General features: G+C 43.0%; 1 protein-coding gene across 2 annotated transcripts in view; it reads left to right on the plus strand.

The window, feature by feature from the left end:
• The window catches only part of LOC147417494 (SET domain-containing protein), a 150565-nt gene extending 134915 nt beyond the window's left edge, over positions 1-15650 (plus strand). For both annotated transcript variants that reach the window (XM_086507599.1, XM_086507598.1), the window contains 3 exons: positions 14549-14664; positions 14751-14810; positions 14922-15650. In XM_086507599.1, the coding sequence (XP_086363725.1) occupies positions 14549-14664; positions 14751-14810; positions 14922-15093 (348 nt within the window). In that variant the 3' untranslated portion in view covers positions 15094-15650. The remainder of the gene's footprint in view (positions 1-14548; positions 14665-14750; positions 14811-14921) is intronic.
• The last annotated feature ends 9330 nt before the right edge of the window (positions 15651-24980 follow it).

Consider the following 24980-nt stretch of genomic DNA (forward strand, 5'->3'; position numbering starts at 1 on the left):
ACCAAATAGTTGGAAGATTCAAAGTGCATTTTATGTGAGTCAATTGAAAACCTTTCAGAGGTGAGGTGCAAGTGGACAAGGAGCCTAAGGAGCAACCTTAAGTGGAAGAGAACAAGGAGATTCTCATTCCGGAATAGATAGTGGCTCACAAAGAAAGAAAAGTGAAAGGTAAAGTGAAAGACGGTTCAAGAACTATCCGGCATTGGATGCGAAGTGGATGGAGGAGGACATCCTCGGATACTAGAACTTTACCTTGAGGCTTTTGGTCTAGCTTCGACTATTCCATGAGTTCCCGATGATCAGCGGGTTGAATTTGGTGCAACTGAGAATTGCACAAGAGGGGAGTTATTGCACTCCTTTGTCACAGATTACCTAGATGGAATAAAGTGACTGACTTTCTGTGGATTTCAGGGATACTGATGGGGTTGACAAAATTCTGCTAGATAACTTTATGAAAGAAGTACTTGGAACTCAGAATTCCTGAAATGAATCTGCTACATGCACTCTCATGTGAGAAGTCTTTGAGTGCATGTTTGAAAGACGAAATGACTGCACCATTTCGGTCTTGTTCTCCGGAGAGATGAGAGGAACATGGTAGTAATCAGATTTAGCCAATCAAGACATCTGCAAGAGATTACTGAGAGATCTGGATGTGATTGCTAAATACGTTAATGATTCTCATCCAAGATCTTGATTGGGATAGTGACGTGAATGTGATTTGAATGTTCAGTGTGAACTAAGTGTGTGATTTGTGAGCTGCATGCTATGTGGATGTACTGTCTTGTGGGGATAGTCATGGGCATGGTTGAAATGTGAAAGGATATGAATCTGATAGTAACAAGATTAAGTAGATCAAGACGTTCGTGAAAAGATCAGTGACAAATCTGGATGTGATTGCTAATGATTAGGATTTGTATTTGAGACCCTCGACAGGAATGTGATTGATCAATGATTGATGTCTTTGTAGAAGTGCTGGATTGGTGGAGTCTGGTGCATGAGTACATAGAGTGAATGTCTATTGAAGAAAGTTTCTGTCCTTTGGTTGTTTTTGTAGGCGTAATCCAAGGCGATTACAATTCTTTCAAGAGGGGGAAATGTCACAAAGTGATGATGTGGCATGGCCAACTTAGTAGAGAAATGGCTGAGTGGACGGGAGACACCAAACGGACCAACTTAAAGAACTTATGGAGCACGAGCGGAGAGGCCTAAACCCCTAAACACCAAAAGCTTGACATTTGGAAGAGATTTCCATAAATCCCGCTGACATGTTGACGTGGCAGTTTGTACGGATGGTGACGTGGCAAGATTGTACGTATTTTTTGGATTTTGCGTTGCTATGCTGACATGGCAGGTTGTACAGATTTCTGTAATTTGCGTTGGCCAGATTTTACGCTAGCTTTTGAGAGCAGAGGCTTTTGCGGTTTAGTGCTTTTAAACTTAATTGCTTTTGGGGCTCTGCTTTTGGGCATCCCTTGTACGAATAAAAGAGCCCGTGGGGCCTCACTCTGCAAAGCATCTGGATGCAGAGGTCCCTCGAGTGTTGTACTTTGCAATGATCAATGATAAAGAAATATCGAAAGGGGCAGTAGTCTTTGGGGCCAATGCTTCTGGGCGTGGAATTGCGCCATGCCGTGTCAACTCTCTCTCTCTCTCTCTCTCTCGCATAGGCTGAGCAGTTGGGCAGAGATTATGGGCATAAGGGCACTTGGGCAGGCTGGTTTCAGGAGGGGTTTCTCCACACTAGATCATGTCTTTACACTCAGAGCTATCATTGAGGAGGGTGGAGCACATGGTAGACGGATATACTGCAGCTTTGTGGATTTCCGCAAAGCTTTTGACACAGTACCGAGGGCCAGATTGATGCGCCGACTTATCGAATTGGGGGTACCCACAGAGCTGATGTGGGGGATTATGGCATTGTACAGTTCAGTGATGGGTCATGTACGCACATCAGAGGGGATATCTGACATAGTTCACTCCACTATCGGAGTGAAACAGGGATGCCCACTGTCCTCTACTTTATTTGGTATGTATGTTGATGAGGTCTCTGACTATATTGACAGAGGAGGAGATAGAGGTGCTCAGCTTGCAGGGACATGGATCCCTCTTTTATTGTATGCTGACGATATCGTGCTGATATATCAGACTCACCAGAGGGGATGCAGAGACATTTGGACGCATTGCATAGTTTTGAAGAGGATAGTGGATTGTCTGTCAACCTTGGTAAAACCAAGGTCATGGTATTTAATACCACGCCACAGTGGGTTAGGAGATCAGCACCTACTTTCACATATGGGCAGGACAATATGGAGTACACTGATGCATGCACATATCTTGGGGTGGTCTTTAGTGGACAGAGGTTCACATTGAAAGTGGCAGCAGACACTAGATTGACTCGTGCCTATGCAGACCTAGGCGGTTTAGAGAGGATTTGTTCGCAGGTTCAGTTCCAGGAACCTCGAACAAAGCTCTGGCTTTTCGATACTTTGGTCGCTTCAGTTATGCACTACGTGAAACCGGCCTGTACTTTCAAAAAGGGCGGTAGACTTTAGACTTAAACCTTATTTGCTTTCACCCATTTAATTTGTCGCCCACTTTACCTGTACTTTCAAGACACAACCAAGGGGAGAGGGATACAGGCTGCTAGATTGCACCTGTATAAGTAGACCGACACCAGATTGGCCCCTAACTTAGGCGTCCCTTTCGGTATTTCTTTATTGTTCAAAAGAGAGAATAAACGCTGTGGTTCCCTACAAGCTGCCCCGCACAAGCTTGGCTGAATGTCAACTGTTCCGGCCCGATTTCGGCAGCATAACTGTACTAGGACCCTTCACAGTCAGTATTCCCACGCATTGAATGTCTTTCCCGACACATATGGGCACTTTGCAAAACCTGGCGAGAATCTGCAGCACGCTGAGTTCTCTGTTTTCAGGTCCCAAAATAGCAGTTCCCTAAATTTTAGGAGATGCTGCCATTGTATCTTTCTAGGTCATCAGACCCCCTTTGTACACTGCAGCCACACCCAGAACTGAAATGTAGCCTCTGTAGCAAAGGATTCCACTTTGGCTAGTCAATGACCCCACTTTGGCTAACCATAGTCCTTGTCCAACCTTAGTGCTGTCTTGCCCTCAGGCCTGGACTCTCTCTGGACAGTTCCACACTAGCTATGCAATGCAGGGTAGTTAGATTTCTTGAGGGGTGTTTCCAAAAAGTGAAAGTAAATAAATAATAAGAAAGAAATCAACAAAAAGGATAGATAGTAATCACACGCTGGTGACATACCCCCCTCTTGAAATCTCAAACGTCCTCATTTGCATCTATGTCGTACATGCTTACAGTCAACACTGATGCATTCAACACCTGTCGACACATGTACGACACATACATGCTCATTGTCAACCCTAGTGTATTCAACACCTTGTCGACACATGTATTGCCTGCGTGTGAACCCTGTCCCAATGCATAGTGGTAGCTTCGCACTCTGCCATTGCTTTGAGTCACTACCTTTCCAATGACAAAATGATAGCCACACATTTTGCCACTGTCTTATAGTACACGTTGGATCCCGTAACACTTTCGAGCATACCTAAACCGACAGTTTAAGAATGCAGTTACACATGTACCCTTTAATAGAAGCAATTATTGTATCCTTGACAAACTCACAAGAAATACTCACTTCTATAGCACTAACCAAACTTTTGGACATTCCATAAGAGCAATTGCCAAACTGACAATCTGTACAGCTCTAACATTGATGTACATGTACTTGATTTGAGCTCACTTTAGATACGATGTACATCATTTGTTTCAGAAGCCATTATCACACTCACAATCCATGTAGCTTTGAAACTCAAGGGGTCAAGGTAGGTTGCAAATCGAAGGCTTCCAGGTAAAGTGATAACACAGTTGGTGATTCTGCAAGTTCACCTGCTTCCATCCACTTAGCATCCATTGGTGGATAGTTTCCGAACTTTACCAAGTAACGCCTAGCAACCTTGCCTTTCACTTTCCTTTCTTTATGTGCCAAAATCTGTTCCGGGACCAAGATCTCGTCAAGTTCCTCGACTTCCGGTTGATCTTCAACTGGCATATCTTCTGGCATATCACCCACATAGGGTCTGAGAAGACTCACATGAAACGCATTGTGAATCTTCCAACTGGCATGCAATTTCAGCCTATATGCAACATCACTGATTATGTCGCACACTTGAAAAGGCCCATAGTAACGCATGCTGAGCTTTGGAAGCAGTCTTTCATTGCTCTTCATCTTCTTTAACCTTGCCTTTTCAAAGCGTAGAAGCACCCAATCACCAAGTGAAAATAGCACTTCACGACGGTGACGATCAGCTGCTTTCTTTTGCTTTGCCTGAGTCTTTTCTAAGGCCACTTTGACCTTCTTGTACATTTCATCCATGTCGTGAACATACTTATCTGCTTCAAATATCTTGTCCTTTGTATGAAGTATGGGAGGAACTTTCTTGCCACCTTCAACTATTTCAAAGGGTGCCTTGCCAGGTTATGAATGCACTGTATTATTGTATGCGTACTCCACCAATGGCAAATACTGCTCCCACTTTCCTTTATGCTCTGACACATAGCACTTTGCCAGATCTAGGACAGTAGAATTTGCCTCTTCTGACTGCCCATCTGTTTGAGGATGAAATGACGAAGAGAATTTGAGCGTGGTGCCCATATTCTCAAACAAGCCTCTCCAGAACAAACTTGTCATGCGTGGATCACGGTCGCTAACAATCGACTGTGGCATGCCATGATACTTGAAAATATTTGCTCATAAACAAGCGTGCCATCTGATCTGGTTTTATCTTCTTCCTGACAGGAATAAAATGAGTCTGTTTGCTAAATCTGCAAATAATGGTCCAAATACCATCGTTTCCTGTCTGCGTTCTCGGAAGATCAAAGATAAAATCCATAGCAATACTTTCCCATGGTTTATGTGGAATAGGTAGTGGTTGCAATAACCCTGGTGCCTTTTGCCTGTCAAACTTGACCTTTTGGCAAATTAGGCATTCTCGCACGAAGGCATCCACATCTCTTCTCAATGTAGGCCAGTAGAAGAATGTCTCAACCGCTTTAACTGTAGCATCGATACCACGATGCCCTGCATACGGTGGGACATGACTCTCTTCCATAACTTTGCGTCGCAATGGCTTTGTGACACACAATCTGCCATGCATCATCATGAACCCATCTTTGAGAAGATAGTGTTCATGACGTTGTCCATGCATTAGCTGTTCTAAGACCCTTGCAAAATCTTTATCATTTTCATACTGTTCCCTCATATCATCAAGTTCATGATGATAACGAATTGACACAGCTGAAATTTGTGGCTTCCTTGACAAGGCATCAACCACAACGTTCTTCTTGCCTTCCACATGCACAATCTGAAAATGGAACATGGACAACATATTTGCCCATCGCATATGTTTCTCAAATAACTTTGTCTGTGTCAAGAAGTATCGCAATGTCTGATGGTCCGTTTGGACAACGAAATCTGCACCTAGCAGGTAGTGTTTCCAACTTAAGAGCGCATGAATCACAGCAGTAACTCTTTCTCATAGACCTGCATGGTCATCTCTGGCCCTTGCAAAATTCTGCTCTCATAGGCTACTACCATGCCATCTTGCATTAGCACTGCACCAATGCTACTACCACAGGCGTCACACTGGACCTTAAATGACTTCACACTGGACCACAAATGACTTCCTCAGCTCTGGCAACACAATGACTGGATCTAAAGTCATCTTTTCCTTTAAGAGATTAAAAGCTGAAATCTCTTTCTGTGTCCATCTAAAGGTGACTGCCTTCTTTTGAAGAGCATGTAAAGGTGAAGCAATCTCAGCGAAATTTCGGATAAACCTTCTGTAATAGGAGCATAGTCCCAAGAAGCTTCGGACATCATGCACCGTCTTTAAATCTGGCCATGACTTGATCGCTTCAACGTTTGCACGATCCATTTTGACACCATCCTTTGAGACAATATGTCCCAGAAAGTGGATCTCTTCCAAAAAAAATTCACTTTTCTTTGCATTGATGAGCAACCTATGACTGCGTAGCTCTTCGAACACAATGGCCAAGTGATGCCTATGCTCCTCTTCATTCTTTGAGTAGACTATCATGTCATCAAAGAATGTACCAACAAACTGCTGGTGTGGACGGAAAATTATGTCCATCATCCTATCGAACGTAGCAGGAGCATTTGTGAGACCAAAGGGCATCACTAAAAATTCGTAAAGGCCAAACGTTGTTCTAGAAGCAGTCTTGTGCACATCCTCTGATCTAATGCGGATCTGATGGTACCCACTCTTTAGATCTATCCTGCTAAACATAGCTGCTCCCTCTAATTTGTCCATAATATCATCAAGTCTAGGTATAGGGAACCTATTCTTGATGGTATTCTTGTTCAGTGCACGGTAGTCGATTCACATACGCCATGAGCCATCCTTTTTCGGCACCAACAACACTGGAGAACAGAATGGAGATGAACTGGGCTGAATCACCCCATTTTCTAACAGCTCTTGTACTTGGTCCATTATCTCTTTTTGCTGAGCCGCACTAACCCTGTACGGAGGCTTATTTGGTGGGCTACTGCCTGGCACCAAATCTATTGCATGGTCCTCGGGTCTCTCTGGCGGTAATTGAGACGGTAATGAATCGGAAAAGCAGTCACTATACTGTTGTAAAAACATTGACCTTTCTTTATCTAGCCCAGATAAATTTGATTCATCACAATCTGACACTTCACGTGCAAAAACCAAGTACGCAGAAAGATGCTTTTTCATTACAGAAGTAATAGCAGAAGCTGATACAGTGGAAATAGACTCCCCTTTAAGCTTTACATCCAGAATGTGAGTCTTTCCCCTGCTCTGTACAATGATCTTTTTGTTGTAGGCATCCATGATTCCCTGTACACAAAACAACCAAGGAATACCTAACAACACATCACATCCGTCCAGTGGCATGATCTAAAATTCTTCAGCATCTACATAGGACTGGATATGTAGACGCAACTTTCCAATGATGGGTGTCACAGCCTCTGTATGGCCAGGATATGCCAAACCTGCCTCTGCTGTATACCCCATCTCTTCAGGTCTGATTCCCAACTTTGAAGCCAATTCTGGGGAAATGAAGTTGGCTTTGGCACCTGGATCAAAGAAGATAAGCATTGTTTGATCCCTGACCTTTCCCCATGCTCTGCAAAGGTCACTTGCATCTGAATTTGGCTTGTCGCCCACCATATCTGGCACTAGACCAGCCATGGCCTTCTTTCCTTTCCTGTCCTCTTTGTCTTCAGAATCAGCTGGCCTTTTCTTTGTAGGACAATTGTAAGCAATGTGGCCAGGCTGCTCACAGATGAAGCATTTGTTCTTTGACCTCAAGACCTTCTTTTGCTCTTTCGACTTGCGAGGAAAACGTCTTTTCCATTTCTTTGCTGGTCCCTTTTCTGATTCAGCCGTAGCTTTGCCTTTCCCTGCATTGACTGGCTCCTGAGTCCCTTTAGGAACCTCATTGGGAACATGTTTCTTCGCTGAATTTTTCTTGGCTGATCCTTGACGCGAGTATCGAATTCACAATCTTCTCCCTTGAGCAAACCATTGCCAGTGTTTGCTACCTCGATGAGCTGCGTCAAAGTAGTGACTTTGGTCTTCGTGCAGTACTTTCTCAATCCTTTGGATAGGCCACAACAATATTTTTCAATCTGTTCTGTCAATGGCACAAACCTATAGGAAGTTACTGGAACTAGAGCTTTCCAAAACTTCCGATTGTAATCATCCAAATTCTTGCAAGTGGCAGCATTAAGCTTGTGCGCTTCTGTCATGACATCTGCTTCAAAGTCATCAGATAACCATGCTGCTGCAAAAATTTGCTTGAAGTAAATCCATGTGGACGGAGCTTGCCCTTGAAGCAATAAAGTTGTCCACCATTGTCCCGCATTCCCTGTCAAGAAAGTGGCTGCCTTGCGGACCTTTGAAGCCTCTGTAAAGTTTCCCCCTGCATAGGCCTTGTCAAACTGCTAGAGGAATGAGAGAGCCTTCTTCTTGTCATCAAACCCTGTAAAGGTCGTGAAAGTCACACCTTTGCCACCTTCTTTGTACGGAGTTGGCCTCTCCAGCGGCGTTAAATTGTCATATGGAAGTGACTAAAACATGGGAACACTGTTAGGGTTCATTTGTGTTCTCTGACCGCAATTAAGTTGACCTGGAAATGCCATATTTGGCTGCTGATTTGTAATTCCAGCCATACCAAAATTTGCCTGTGGCATCCCAAATTGGCCCTGAGTGCTTTGAAACCCTGGTAGCATGCCCGTGACACCATACATGGGGTTAGGCATCATCGTTTGAGCACCCCCAAACACTGTTCCTGGCATGTAAAACTGATTTCCAGGTGCATGACGAGCCATGCTCTGGAATACCGATCCACCTTCAAAATAGCGAGGGTGTACTGAAGGTGGTGGGAAGACTTGTTGCATAGCCTGTAGGTTGCTTCCCTGCCCATTAGAACCAGCTATAGGCTGCTGAAAGGTGGCGAGCTGAACTTGTACAGCTTGAAAGACTGGCATCTCAGCCACCTGTTCTTGCACCTTAGACACAGGTTGTGGAGACTGCATGTTCTCCGTCAAGTGTACAAGTGTTTCCATTGACTGTGCAGTATGAATCACCTGTGCTTGAGCCTTAACAGGCTTTTGAATATGATCCAGTGATCCAACTTGCTGAGACGGAGGAGAAGGTTGCAGAAAGGCTAAAAACCTCGGGTTCTGCATTACTTGTGTGAACATAGCCACAGCAGTAGCCAACTGGGTCCTGAATATATCATCATCCGTCTGTGGTGGTCTTGAAGACTCACCCACTTCATGTGTCTGTTGACCCTGCGAAGAGGAAACCTCTTTAGTTACATCATTTGGTCTGTCAGCCATAATTGCAATTTCTTGTGTCTGGTCTATGATCCTCTGTGTCTTCAAGCCCAAACTGACCAAGGCTCACTTCTATGGGAAAATGTGATTTAATCCCGGCGATGGAACCATGAAACCGGCCTGTACTTTCAAAAAGGGCGGTAGACTTTAGACTTAAACCTTATTTGCTTTCACCCATTTAATTTGTCGTAGGGCAGCTTTCATTAACTAATAGAAGGATCTTTTTCTCGGAAAAAAAATAAAATTTGTCGTCCACTTTACCTGTACTCTCAAGACACAACAAAGGGGAGAGGGATACAAGTTGCTAGATTGCACCTGTATAAGTAGACCGACACCAGATTGGCCCCTAACTTAGGCGCTCCTTTCGGTATTTCTTTATTGTTCAAAAGAGGGAATAAACGTTGTGGTTTCCTACAAGCTGCCCCGCACAAACTTGGCTGAATTTCAACTGTTCCGGCCCGATTTCGGCAACATAACTGTACTAGGACCCTTCACAGTCAGTATTCCCACGCATTGACTGACTTTCCCGACGCATACGGGCACTTTGCAAAACCTGGCGAGAATCTGCAGCACGCTCAATTCTCTGTTTTCAGCCCTGAAAATGTGCCAGATCACCTGTACAGCGGTCCCCTCACGTCCCCGAACCTCCTGGGGGTATTAGGGACCGTTTAGGGCCAAAACCCTAAACCTGCAAAAATCCACAGTAGGCTGTAATTTACTGTTTCGGGCTCCGTTTCGCGTGCCGGTCGCATCCGTAGCAAGTCCTCGAGCTCCCGCACCTGTAGGGCTACTTGCCCTTTGAATCGGACGAGATTTTTGGCGTGAAACCTCTCCGAATTCACCTGTACCTGCGGGGGATTAGCCGCTAGCTAATCTAGTACCTGTGCAAGAGGCTCTTGCCTCGGCAATCGCGCATGAACCCACACAACTGTACATTGGTCAATTAAAAAGCCCACTAGAGGGGCATAACATACTGCCATAGGGGAGAGAGAGGGCAGTGCGTAGCGTGCAGGGCATCACTCCTGGCACCGCACTGTACATAGGAGGGAAAGGAAGCACTCCATAGCTCTTAACCTGTGACAAAATTTGAAAATGAGCCTCTCCTAGCTTAGAAATCAGCGCCCATTTTTCTGCATGAGGAAAGTGCACCAGAATGTGCCACTTGGCACATTTACAAGCATTTTCCCGTTTCGGGGTTGCCGCCTAAAAATCTCCCAACCGGTTGCCCAGTTGACTTCACGGCAGAGTAAGAAAATGTTCCCCTTGTCATTCCGGAGGTAATGACGCAAACACATTTTCAGGTCCCAAAATAGCAGTTCCCTAAATTTTAGGAGATGCTGCCATTGTATCTTTCTAGGTCATCTGACCCCCTTTGTACACTGCAGCCACACCCAGAACTGAAATATAGCCTCTGTAGCAAAGGATTCCACTTTGGCTAGTCAATGACCCCACTTTGGCTAACCATAGTCCTTGTCCAACCTTAGTGCTCTCTTGCCCTCAGGCGTGGACTCCCTGTGGACAGTTCCACACTAGCTATGCAATGCAGGGCAGTTAGATTTCCGGAGGGGTGTTTCCAAAAAGTGAAAGTAAATAAATAATAAGAAAGAAATCAACAAAAAGGATAGATAGTAGTCACATGCTGGTGACACTACAGGGTTCAGGTTTGGGGACCGTCTATTGACAGTGCTGGATGGAGTAATATGGAGAGACCCTTGATATCTATGATTTCTAGGCTGATTATAGCCAAGGCCTCAGTCCCACATGACATCATACGAGCGGAGCTGGCTGCCCCACCTATGGAGGTTGAGGCACTCACCAGATCAGTATCATTTGTACATAGCTTATGGGACACCACAAGGGACATGTATGCCAGGCTTGCTCTTGAGTCATCCAGATAGCTGGCATTACAGGGAGATACATCATGTTGGTATGCACAGATGAGCTCATGGTTTCAGCATGGACGGGCTGCCCCCTTTCCAGTATTCTCTTGATGCACCATCCTTGGCTCTTACACGGATGGAGATTACTAGACTCATTCGGCAGGATCTTATCCAGCTTGATAGCAAGAGGACATGGATAGAGCCATCACAAGAGTTGGGTAATAAGAGGGTTTTCTATAGAGAGCATCTTCTCCAACTCACGACATACGTATTTGTCACACGGCCCAGTTACATGGACACAACACATCTATCTCATGGGTTACGATGTGCTATAGGCCAGATTCTCACATCTTCACACCAGCTTGGGATTGAGACAGGTAGATTCAGAGGCATACCAGCAGACAGTAGGATATGTCAGTTATGCCATGCAGAGCTAGAGACAGAGTTTCACTACATATGTCGCTGCACAGTCTACTATGAGATACGGGGACGCTTTCATTGTCTATTCAGAGATGGTTTTGACTCGTTAGATAGAGTCATGAGATATCAGGATCAAAGATGTCTCGGATTATTCCTACTTGAGATTCAGAGACATAGAGACGCTCTATTGAATGGGCAAAGACAGAGACAGTCCCAGAGACGCATCTCAGATTTCTTCAGTCTGAGTACCACAGAGGCAGAGGGGACACCACCATCACAGAGCTCGGTTCCCACCCATACACACACCAGCGGTACTCTCATTGATCGAGCTATAGAGTTAGGGAGATCGAGACGACCACAACTGAGGAGGGGAGCCACGCAGCACCGGCGGAAATTGCGGCAGACGATCTACAGGATTCTAGCACGACACCCTCGATCAGGATAGGCTTCATGCTACTGCTATATTGTATCATGGTGACACTTATCCCCACTTTGTACCTTTATGGCATGATACCATTGCTCAGCCTACCAGCTACCCATAGGAGTCGGTAGCACTCCTATCAGTTCTTTGTTTGTACCCAGACTTGGTACTAGACTCATCATTGTAATCAGTTGGTCTCATAGGTCATTTTGGCCTTTTGTAGACGTTAATATAACATTTCATTTCATTTCATTCTCTCTCTCTCTCTCTCTCTCTCTCTCTCTCTCTCTCTCTCTCTCTCTTAACGTACAATGATTTTGAAGTTTCTCTGCTATTGATTTCTCGCTTGGGGTGTCCAAGCCTGTTACGCGGGGGGGGGGGGGGGGGGTTGGGGGGGGGTGTTGTTCTTAGGAGTCTCGAATGATCGCTTATAGAGAGAGATATGAAATGAAATGAAATGTTTATTAATGTTGGAGAGGGGGAATAGCACACTCAAAATACAAGAAAATGGAGAGACTCTCGTGAGTAAACAAAATATGTACAATGGGGGCTAAATCACGAGATGGGAGGAGGAAAGAGCCACACAGGTGGACGGTAGTGCCATCTGTGCACCTTGGACCATGGTGAAGAAAGGCCTTGGGCGCCAGAGTCGCAGGAAAGCCTCTCTACGCTCCCACATACGATTGGAGATGCCCCGGAGTCTCTCGAACTGACCCTTGAGAGTGTGAATCACCTCCAACCAAAAATCATGAACTGTCTCTGCCGGTGGAACAAGGCGAGCCTCGAAGATGTGGAAGCAGTGGGCCCGCCAAATGAACCAGAGTGTCAGGACACATACGAGCTCCCAACACACCTCTCTCATTGCACCACTCTTGGGGGGGTAAGCTCTGTGGCTAGGTAAAGTGTACATCGACCCCTCTGGATCACTATCATCCTGCTAGTGGAAGCCAACTCAAAATGGAGCGCATGGCCCGAGAGAGTGGACCAGGCTGCATCACCCCAAGTGTATTGTCAAGCTGTGGAAAGAGCCGGCATCAGCCTCTCTCCAAAACCACTCTCCAAGGTCCCACTGCACCGGTGCCAGAGGGAAGCTCTCCCAAGCCCATAGCCGCCAGTGGCTTGTCTCAAGATCTGGATGTCATCACAAGTCCTCCCACAAATGCCTGCGTCAGCAAACTCAGCGTTCAGTAGCTTCTCTCCCCTAATAGGGTGCTCTAAACCACTCAAGACAACCTGCTGTGAAGTCAAAAATCTGCTCATTGCCTTAGCATAGAACAGAAAGAGAAAGAGGGCTAGAGGGCAACCCTGTCTGACCGGACGTGTGAGCATGAAGCGCTCCTCTCTTCCCCCTGCCAAGAGCACCTGACTGTGCACACGCCTATAAAGAGCTGACACACCTCTTATCCAAGCATTTGAGAGACCCATCCTGCGTAGAGTGCCCTACGAGAAGTCGGAGTCAACTGTGTCGTAAGCCTTCTCAGAATCGAGGAGGAGTATCACCGGATCCTCTCCTTGAAGACGCGCGAGGATAGAAGCCTCCCAAAAAGTGAAGATGTTGTCAAGGATACTACGCTCCTTGACAAAACCTGTTTGGGTCCCATGTATAATGCTCTCTAGTAGTGGTTGAATCCTTAAGCTCAGAGCCTTTGCTAGAATTTTGTAGGCTGAGTTGAGGATGGTGATGGGTCGCCACTGTCGAATCTCATCCAAGAAGCTTCCCTCCTTGGCAATAAGGTAAATCAAGCCCTCACTCATGGTGTCACGCATCTCTTCAGTGTGCAAGATATACTGAAATGTGCTGCAAAGATCTAAACCAAGCAAGTCAAGTACTCCAAGAAGAAACTGGGAGTCAAACCATCCTCCCCTGGATAGCTACATCGAGGAAGTTCTCTGAGGGCCTCATGGAGCTCCTCTAGCTGGAGGAGAAGCTCTAGTCTCTTACGCATCTCCTCAGTAACAAGGCAGAGCATCTGTGCCCAAACCCGCTCTCTGCATGCATCTTGAGGCTCTGACTGTGGCTCAGTTGATAGCAAATCTCTGTAAAAGTCAGTAGCAACTGCACGCATATCCTCTGGCTCTGAAGCAGCTGACTCGTTGGGTCTCCTCAAGTGGCTGACATTCGTGTGTGCATGGGGCTGACATTCGTGTGTGCATGGCGCGGACCCACCGTCTCAAAGAACTCCTTAGTAACTCTGCCCCCCACCTGGGTCCACTGAGATGCCTGCCGATGGAAGGCCAACTTATGATGCCTCTCCTCAACGCTAGCCAGCACTTGTCGAGCCTGTTGCATCTGCTCCTCCACCCAAGGACTATCTAGGTGATGCTCTTGCATCCTCTGCAAGGAAACGATGCCCGTCGGAGACGCTTCTCCTCCTCCTTAGCTGCAGCCAAGCGATCTGCAGACTCCTAGAGGAAGAAGCAACTAAGCGCAGCAATTCCAGAGGAAACTCTACCAGCAAGGGAGTTCTGCGTGTCCAAGCTCTCTGTCGAGAGTGCCACCACTCGCTCTCTAAGCTCTGGATCCAGCAAGATCCTCTCAAGGATGCGCAACATTGTGCTCCCCTTTCTCTCGACTGGCATGGTGGTCCTTGGCAGCGTTGGCCATGGACCTGCTACCATCCCTCCTCTGCCTAGGCACTAGGCTCGGAGGAGGAGCCTGCTTGGGCTCCCTGTGTCTCTGTCTGTTGTGTCTGGCCAGCCCTAGGAGGCTGTGCCTGGGTTTGTGCCGAAGGTCTGGGCCTCGTCCGTGGACAGGCCTTCGCTAGATGGCCTCTCTGTCGACAAATGAAGCACTGGTTTGGGCACTGAGCAGCATTCTTGAGTTTTGATGCTCATCTGGGTTCTATAATGTAACTTTAACCTTTATGTCTTCTAATCAGGATCTTGTGTTTTGAATAGCTTTCCCAATCAAGACTGCAGGAGGCACCAATGGGTGAGAATATGCGGGTGGCTGTTTGGGAGGTCTGTGGCAATTCCAGTGCATTGCAGCTATTAACAGACCTTATTGCTGCCAGGTAAGATTTTCTAGGCTTGTAGGGACTCATGAGTTTTGATTCAGTTTCCAAGGTGGCAATTTAAGGATTGGTATTATGTAATTAAGATTGTTGGAGCTGGAAGAAGGTACCGGTACCGAAACAGCTGATCAGGAAATTCTTTCTAGGTAGTCTTTTCTTCCTTATGATCCACGTGGGTAACTTTACTTCAAAATAGTCAAGGATCTCTGTATCACGACTTTTATTGCTCTAACCTGAGGAATTTACCCTGTTTGCAGTGTTTATGAAGAGCCACATTCAAGCTCTGCCATCTCAAAAAACATGGAGTCTTGTATTGTGTATCGCAAAAGGCAAAAATATCTTGCCAAACAGTTTCTCAAAGAATCAGAGCATTTGTTGGAGCTTAGCATTTCAGAAGACGTTGATAGGCGAAAGTTAAGACGAGTTTAACATTTATGAGGTCCAGAAAGACCTTGATCTTTCTGTTAATTATGACAGAGAGAAACTGTCATAATCTCCAAATCCTCTAGAGAGAAGGCGCGCCTATCTAGTCGCAAGCTTAGATCGATCCTTAAGATACTATTGAATATCATGCCTTTGCAATGTGTTCCATAGTATGATGGCAAAAGTAAAGGGACTAAATGCAAGCTTAATTTCCTCTTATGTACAGTATAAAGTTGATATAACACCACAATAATCTTGAAAAAAGTAAAAGAGAAAGATAAAAATTAATGCTTGAGTTGTTGAGACTCAACTATGGAGGAATGGGAAAACATATCAAGTTTCAATGGACCAAAATAATAATTTTCACAAAATCAATGTAAATGTGGAGACATGATTAAAGATTTTGTGTATTTGCCCTACAACTTGTCAAGTATTTGTTTGATACAAAAATAGATGAGTTGTCCTTATATTAGTACCTCAAGAGGTTCATGTAAAATTCTCTACTTAGATCCTCGTCATTGAGAATACACAATTTTGTTATGAAATATGAGTTTTATTCATAATGATAGCCACAAAATAGTAATATGTACTTGTTTTTATTCCTGAATCAAGCAAACCCTATTGAATTGGGCGCCATCTACATTGATTGCCTGTTTTTTTAGAAAGGTGTTGAGTGCCTATCCATTTCCAACAACATTTTCTCTTCTTGACTTGCGCTCAAGCCAAAGTTACACTCACATAAAACCTTAGTCAAATATCACTTTATATCTGAATTGGTATGGGTTAACAATTATGTGAGACTTTTATGGTGCTTATGCACCTCAAGTTGGGGTAGGGGCTACATCCTATGATGCATGTAGTTAGAACCTACTCTAGTCTACAGAGTGAGTACCATGCGGATGCATTCATGAGTCATTATTGAAGCAAGAAGAGCATGTTTTCAAGAGATGAGAACCGCGTGTGTTGTGCTTGCAGAAGAAGCCATAATCAAGAGTTTATTAAGTCTCTCTCTCTCTCTCTCTCTCTCTCTCTCTCTCTCTCTCTGTGCGTGTCTCCTTGGCATTACACACACACACACACACACACACACACACACCATGAATGATACTCTTATAGCCACACTAACCCGAAACAATGGAATCATAGCATTTGGGTGATTAACACTTCCTTATCACATTGTTGATCCTAATATACTTTATATAGTTTTTCCTTGGTTAATCAAAACACTATTGGCTAATCAACCCATCTTTGTGATATATATCCATGACATTTCATGGAGCCACTACCTTCATTGTGAGATTGGTTAAGGAAGCATTTAGTGCGTGTACACTCTCTAGAATCTCTTGATTTTTCAATCTCTTCATTAGTATAGTTAATTAGACTCATCTAGTATTCATAGGCTCTTATTTGAGCATGCATTAATTATGCATTTGATTAGTCAATTCTTTAATGTACTTTGCATCAATAATCAAAGCGTTTTTCTTTAGTGTCAAACTTATACTTTTGTGTGTGCATCACATTTTTAAAGCAATTTTGATTTGACTCCATAATTGCTAAAATGTGATTTTTTTAGCCCCATCAATTGCGCTATAATTGCTCTCTTTTTGTAAAATTTTACTCTTAACAAATTTCTCCTTGAGTACCATCTTGATCAATTGTTGCTAATTTGTGTGCAAGTTATCCCTCAAGAAGTCTCTATTGGATCCACCATTCTCAATTTTGGGCCATATTTTCTAACCTTTACATTCCTACTATCTTTTCAGAAAATTGGGCCCGCTTGAAGAGAAGCTATGCATCACCTTACTTAATTTCTTTTTGTATATGCCTCTATTAAATTGCTTTACTGTTTAATTAGTCTTCCTTTAGAGGTAAAGATGTTTAAAAAAGGAAGACCCGAGTGGATAATAGTGCTCAATGTGATTGAAGAGGAACAATGGGTGGTCTCAATAGCATCAACTCTTGGGCGCATTTATTGGAAGTGACAAGGCTACCAACACAAGTAGCAACTTTCGAGTCTCAGCCTATTAGAGTCTAGATCCTTGCCTCTTTACAAAAGTTCAAAGCCAATTCCGTCTATAAGTGAAAAATGCAACAAAATGTTGGAGTGCGTGACATATTTTGCACCTCATATGGAACCTTTCCCTAGCCACTTATGTATACCTGGCCATCCCAAATGATACCCATACTTAGGTATTTCTATACATATTCCAATTGCGTATGACTCCAAGAGATGGGTAAAGGCAACCTCTAAAAGGAAGCATATGGATTCTCCACTTGAATTTCTCCTTTTGAGCTAATCATTGAGCCCTCTCACACCTCATCCATGATTTAAGCAACAAAATCTCTAACTTAAACCTATACAGTAGGCAACCTTGTAGTCATTTTCAATATATTAGTCATCAAACTCTACTATGCTATTTTCTCTCAATGAATGGCTCACTTGTATTTCTACCATAACTCGACAGCTAGTATTAGAGCTTTGAGAGTGATTAACACTATCTAATCACCATTATAGATCCTTATTTGATGCTTTAGCATTATCTCTCTTTAATTATTTTAATAACCACTTAACTAGTTTTCAAATAGTTTTGAGTCGTGATATAAGTTTCGTGCCACTACCCTTGCTTGAGTTGATTAACAATAAACTAGTGAAATTTTCATCCTTAATAAGCTCTTTCTTGGGCAATTATATTATGTTAGAGAGTTTTTAGTAGACTGCTTAATCTCTGTCCTATCACTTTTAGGTGTTCGTGTATACTATTTAGGTGTGTGTGGAAGGCATTCAAAAGTTGAGTGGACTTCAAACTCTTTTTTAGTTGAAACCTTAAAAACAAAAAAGATAATTGTGAACCTTCCCCTCTTTTGGCCTCACACGCACAGCCTAGCTAGATTGTTGTATATGAAATCCTGGCAACCTGTTGCCTCTTATTATCTATGTTGCACCACCTGCACGCGGTCTTATTATCCAATCTGTTGACGTATTACTACAAGGCCCCACTAGCCACCGACATAAAAAACAACAGCAAACGTTGCCTCGTATCACCTGGGTCTTGCAATCAACCACTTTTCAGTTGCGCTCGTCATCACACCTGCTGGTCCTGCTCATCGAGGCCCCAAATGGCATCGTCCTCGCAGACTAGAGCCCACACACCGTCGTCATTGGCTGCCTTGTACACCCGCCACTCATCGCATCTGCACTGTAAAGTTTCTTTGGCAATATGCAAGGGCCCGTTATCCCTTACATTGTAGCACAAGCCCAAGTTCCCATGGCATCTGCCTTCTTTGGGGGCCCCTCTTGCTAAGGATCAAGCTCCTACTAGGGTGCTTTCCCATAGCAGTTAAAAGAAAGGCTTCCCCTACTTGAAAAGATTTTCTTGAAGCACACATTGAAGCTTAGAGTTGTGAAGAGTGTCTTCACCACTTGGTAAAGAGGTGCTTCACATCAATAAGTGGAGAAATTCTTCTCGAGCTCGTTTAAACATCTCTTAAACGAACCCATCCGAGGAGAATTCCTTTGATATGTATAAATAATTCTCACAAAAAGGTGATCTTTATTTGAGTCCCCTTGTACAGAGGACACTACACGCTTTCCTTTCACAAATTGAAAGTAGTAAGACCCTCTTTTCACACACAAAAGGGCGCACCATGGGGAAAGGAGGCCTAGGCAGATTTGATGGCACAGGTTTTCACACACGAGAAGTTAAATTGAAGGGCTATCTATTGCAGAAGCAACTCCAGGGAGTGGTAAGACCTTTAGGGCAAGGAGAGATCGTACAGGTAACAGACCTATTAGCTGAGCCGAGATCAGTTAACAAGAGCTGCTAATGATCAAAGCCTTATGAATACACATCAAAGAGCGAAGAAGCAATGAAGATTGGAGTTACACATTTTTCATATTTTTTTCCAAAATGACTATGTATTGTAATTTTCTGATTTATTTAGCCGTTATGATATTGTAACGTGTTACGGGCTCAATGAGAGTTTCAAGTTGTAAAGAATAGGTCAGTTAGTGTGTTTAGGTTGCCGATACAATAAGTTGTGGAGCCTCAAAGGTCTTGGGTGCCTGGACATTGCACGTTTTAAACCTCGGCTAAGGTATAAAAGCCAATTTTTGCAACTTTGGACCTGACCTAAGTTTTGGATAATGAAAGTGAGCGTACGTTGCATTATAGTCCTGTGAGCTCTCTATTGTTTTAATCTTTCATGTCTCCCTCGTGTGGTGTTGCATTACGAATTCGAGCATACCAAGACGCTCCTCACAAGTGAAAGCTCTCTCTTTCTACATAATTTTCTCACGATGAAGTTGTGTTTTTAGTCGTGCCAGTCTACGAGCTATTTACTAAAATAGGATTTTTATCTTATGTGCGATTTTGTTCGAGTGTCAGAATTGACATTTGAGTACGTGAGAGTGTTGAAGATACTCTACATATTCTAGGTAGTAAGTTTCATCACATTTGGAGCACTGTAACTACATGAAATCAACGTATTAGGCTTCGGTAAACATGCTGTTTATCTTAGGTACGATTTTTCTAGAGTGTCAAAAACGACTTTTGAACACAGGGATGTTGAGGATACTCTGTACATGCTAGGGATTAAGTTCCATTACATTCGGAGCACTATAGCTATACAAATTCATCGGATCAAGCTTGCAGTAAGGAAAGTGTCTTTTGGTGTCTGACACACACCTAAGACCGATCTAGCTGAGAGCACACTAGACTTGGATTTTTTGAGAGATTAGCTATCTCTTGTCCTCCATGCACTAGTCGGATCAACTACGTCCCACGGATTGACATTTTATGTCTGTGGTTCTCACTTTGCTAGCATCGATACGATGAGGCTTGGAAACCGGTCGACATTCTGGCGTCGTTGTCAAGGACAAGGCAACTTACACTAGAGAAAAACCCAAAGCATTCACTTGAATTTTCATTACTTCCTCTAGTTTTGGCTAGAGTAACACATTTTTTTACCTTGTCACAGCTGAGAGTTTCTTGAGAGTAGAGATACTCGGTAAGGACCTCGGGAGCATTAGTTTATTAGAACAAATTAGGTGAAAGATCCTTGAGACTAGCTAGTGGTCGATAAGGGTGTCACCTAAGTAGGAATTAGAGATTTGAGACTGAAAGTTGAATTTTCGACTTTATGTACTCATTTTTCATGTCCTATAGGAGTAGGGTAAGTAGAAAACCATCAAGGTTGCATCTGATCTAAGGTGCATTGAAGAAAACCAAAAAAAATATCAAGTCTATCTTAGGCACGCCGAAGATAGATAGGGGGTTTCTGAGACTGATACTAGAAAACTAGACTTACAAGGTGATAGACCAACTTGAGTAGATTACTCCCTTTGATTTTGGAAACATTTGGATCACTAAAACACTTGGTCAAGTCCAAAATTGGGAAAAACCGCAGACTTCAGAGAAAATTAACAAGGAAAAATGAAATGAGGCTGAAACTTAAAACTAGGGTGTGGATAAATCCTAAAACTTGTGGGAAAATCAATGTGTGAAGAAAAAAATAAAAAAGGTTAAATCTGGCAGAGACCTATCTTAGGCACGTCGAAGATAAAAATCTCTCCACATAGGGTATTTTGCCAAAAAATTAAAACTCACAGGGTCTATTTAGACCATAACACAGATCCTAAGCAAGTTTCATCAAATTTGGAGTTGTGCAAGGGTAAAAAAACCAAGAAAACTGGAAACCTTGACTAAAGGATTGAAAAGGGTGACAAAACACTAAAATGTCCAAACTTTATGAAACTCAGTGAACAAGCTTGAAATCACATAGAAGTACCTAAACAAGTCACAGTGGGCAAAAATATGTTGAAAAAGGGAAAATGTATCTTACGCACGCATAAGACAAAATTTCCACTAGGAGGGTGATTTTCTTGATTTGACACCAAGATTACATGTAAAAACCCAGGAAAATCACCTTGGAAAAAAATCTCTTGAAATAGTGAAAATTAATCTTATGCACGCCGAAAATATTTTTTTCACTAAAAAAGGGATTTATTGATTTTGACACGGGTTAGCTTTGTCTTATCATTAGAACCCCATTCAAGTGGTCAAAGTTCAAAATTTGAAGAGTTTATCTTATGTGCACATAAGATAAATTTTCTACCGTAAAGGTGAATTTTTTATCTTGACATCAGGGGTAGCTTTGTCTTATCATAGGAACCCCATTCAAGTGGTTAAAGTTTAAATTTTGGAGAATTTTATCTTAAGCGCGCATAAGATAAATTTTCTACTAGAAAGGTAAGTTTCTTTTAGCCATTTACTAGAGGAACTTCATTGGGTATTTCATTCTGCTTTAACACAATATCGAAGTACATACACTGCATCTTGCGCTATGTTGTTTTGTTGTCATTTCAATATTGCACAAATCAATCCCATCTTCATACTAGTCACATATTCAATATTAACTTTGACTTCCCTATTTTTGGTGGATGCTCTATGATGTTTTGATAAACCATCATTTGCAAAGTTGGATCTGCACGAAAAAAGAGATTTGATAAAAGCAATCTAGTGAAACAAAGCAATATTTTGTGCAAAGAAGCTAATTTTCTCTACAAAAGGCAATAAATTAGTCTCCAGAACCACAAAAGCTCTAATCAAATACTCCTTGTCACACTTAAGGGCAATTGCAACAGCTCAAACCTCTTTTTCAACCTGTAGATATTCCATTTACCTTCCACTTAGCATCTTATCTCCAACCCTAACGGCATACCTATGACCTTCTTCATCATTCTGCCCAATAGCTAAACCAATACTTATTGAGCTAGTATCTACCATCAAGATCACCGGTCTACCACACTTATAATCAACTTTCCTCAAAGCTTTTTGATAGCTTCTGTAGGCATATCTATCCATACAAAGCTTTATCCTTTGCATAACAATTGCTACAAAGTTTTGCAATGTGAACACTTGTGAGGTAGCCAAATCAAGTAGAGCACACATGTCCCTAAGTACTTTCATACTTCACACTACAAGAGGCTATTCATATTAGCGACGCTCACGCAGCGACGCTCAAAAAAATAAATTCCCGGCGTCACTATGAGCGTCGCAAATTTACTTGTAAATTTGCGACGCTCATAGCAACGCCGGCTGGGCTAAAAAAAATAACAGAGAGTGCCCAAAAACTCAGATCTCAGATCTGAGTTTTTTGGTGCCCTCAAGCAAGGAGCAGGTAACGCTCTCCCTCTCTCTCTCTCTCTTTCTTCTCCACACACACACACACACACACACACAGACGAGGAGAGGAAGGAGAGCCAGGTATGCTCCTTCCCTCTCCTCACTCTCATGTTCCCTTCCCCTCTTTCTCTCTCTCTCTCTCTCTCTCTCTCTCTCTCTCTCTCTCACACACACACACACACACACACATAGTGTTTTTGAGAGAGAGAGAGAGAGAGAGAGAGAGAGTACAAACATAAACAAAAACGCACACACACATACATAAACAAAGAATTCACACACACATTGAGAGAGGAAAAGAGAGAGAGAGAGCATGCATAAACAAAAAACGCACACATTGAGAGAGGAAAAGAGAGAGAGAACATGCATAAACAAAAAACGCACACATTGAGAGAGGAAAAGAGAGAGAAAACATGCATAAACAAAAAAACTCACACACATTGAGAGAGAAAGAGAGAGAAACTAATTTAACGTCGTAGGAAACTAATTAAAATTAAAAGACCTAAAGATCTAGCCGACGAGGAGTTGAACTCAAGACCTATTATTTAAGAGGGAAATGGCATAACCAATCTATCATTAGATTTAGGTTTATTTTTAGTTAGATTTACGTTTATTTACGCTAAATTTAGATTTACGTTATATTAGATTAGATTTAGGTCTCCATAGACTACGATGCCTGCATGAAGCGGGTGAAGAAAGCCCTCAATGGAATATAGGGTATTGTTGCCTTCACTCATGGTGGGCTCCGTCGATCCAAAAGTACTGGTGAAATGTCTTCAGAAGATAGGGAAGAAGGTGGATCTTCAGGGCGGCAAGAGTCACTACATCCCCGACAATGACCATCTAGACAACCTCTAGTCATTCAACAGCAACTTCAAAGTTAGTAACAAGAGCAAGAACGGTCCAAAGGGCCAATTGCTGTCGTCAGATGTGGATGGAGATGAGGCAGCGTCACCGCCGGAAGTTAACTCTCACATCTTTAGTGATGAGAATGCCAACTCTTGCCGAATTATGTGAAAAATTATGTGTTAAATCAGTTTTAAGGTTCTTATAATCCCTGTTAGTTTAGTTCTTTGTTTTTAATATAACATAATTTACGTTAGATTTAGATTTATGTTATATTAGATTAAACTTAGGTTTATTTAGGTTTACCCACACACACACACACACACACACACACACACAAGAAGAAGAGAGTTTTAACATCGTAGGAAACTATCCCAAAAGACGTTAAAGATTAGGTTAGATGTAGACTTACGTTAAATTAGATTTAGGTTTATTTTTAGTTAGATTTACGTTTATTTAGATTTACGCTTATTTACATTAGATCGAGTCCACGCAAGAATTACTTACGGTTTAGGGTTTAGAGTTAGACGAACAGTGAAAAGATCTACTGTGAAAAGATGGTAAGATGCTGTGAAGTGCTACAGCTAGAGAAGAGGCAAAGGGGTTTTGTCCACTACATGCAGTATCATGTAGACGTGGGTCTGTAGATTTCTTGTACCCACAAATATAGGTATTGACCAATAAAGACGAGATTATAACCCGGTGGTTCTGATCTCCGTGCACCTCTAGACCGAGGTGTGCGGGGATTGGACATGACTAGAGAATGTGAGGTAGAGAGAGAGAGAGAGAGAGAGAGAGAGATAAGACGAAGAATGCCAATAGAATATTAAATTTGTTGTCCAGTTTATAAGATTTTTATCCTCATTATGAGTAGTGACGAGGATGTGGGACCGTCCAACCGAAACACCTATCTCTCAACGAGGGTCTTATGTCCTTGTAATCAATGCAAGCATGTTGTGCGATGGACAAGACGTGTTTCTTTGCAGCACGTTCGCGAATTTGGCGAGTTCGATCCATCTCTTATAGATCGAGTTGTTGCCAATTATAACTCGTCGGACTCTGACGCTGGCCAACAAGCAGCAATCTTGCAACCCAATAGACGTGTTCACAGGCGCTTTGTTCAAGCAGCATATGTGAGGCCACAAGATGTAGCCCCTGACAGCTCGGGGGATGATCATGCAGAGCACATTCCCAACGAGGCAATGTTTGAGCCCGAGATTGATGAAATGATCGAGACGATCATGGATTCAGAAAGGCTTATCTATGATGATATGAAAAGTGAAGCCGATACGCCATTGTATAATGGAGCACGTATGTCTAGATTGAAAGCACTCCTGGTTCTTCTCAACATGCAGGCAAAGTTTGGATGGAGTGACACTAGCGTCACAACGCTTTTCAGGTGATCTATTACAATTAGTTTACTTTAATAAAACTCTAAATGTATAATGATCTGATAGATTTTTACACGACTGTATCGTATTTTTATGTTGTGTAGATTGTTTAAAGAGCACATACTACCAGCTGACAATGTGATGCCAGATTCCCGAGATGAAGCAAGAAAGATTTTGCGAAACTTGGGGATGGATTACAATTCTATCCACGCTTGTCCTAATGACTGCATTCTTTTCAGAGGGGAATACATAGACATGGAGAAGTGTCCGAAATGTGATTCCGAAAGATATCGAGTAGATCTCCACGGGACAAAAATTCCACAAAAGGTTTTGCGACATTTTCCTCTGCTTCCTCGCATCAAGCATTTCTTCAAATGTAAGTCCATGGCCGCCCTAGCATCATGGCATGAGGAGAATAAATCTTCGGATGGTGTGCTACGAATTCCTGCAGATTGCGCAGCCTGGAAACATA

The sequence above is a fragment of the Adiantum capillus-veneris genome, chromosome 30 (genome assembly GCF_014529385.1).
Source record: "Adiantum capillus-veneris isolate H3 chromosome 30, ASM1452938v2, whole genome shotgun sequence".
NCBI classification, from domain to species: domain Eukaryota; kingdom Viridiplantae; phylum Streptophyta; class Polypodiopsida; order Polypodiales; family Pteridaceae; genus Adiantum; species Adiantum capillus-veneris.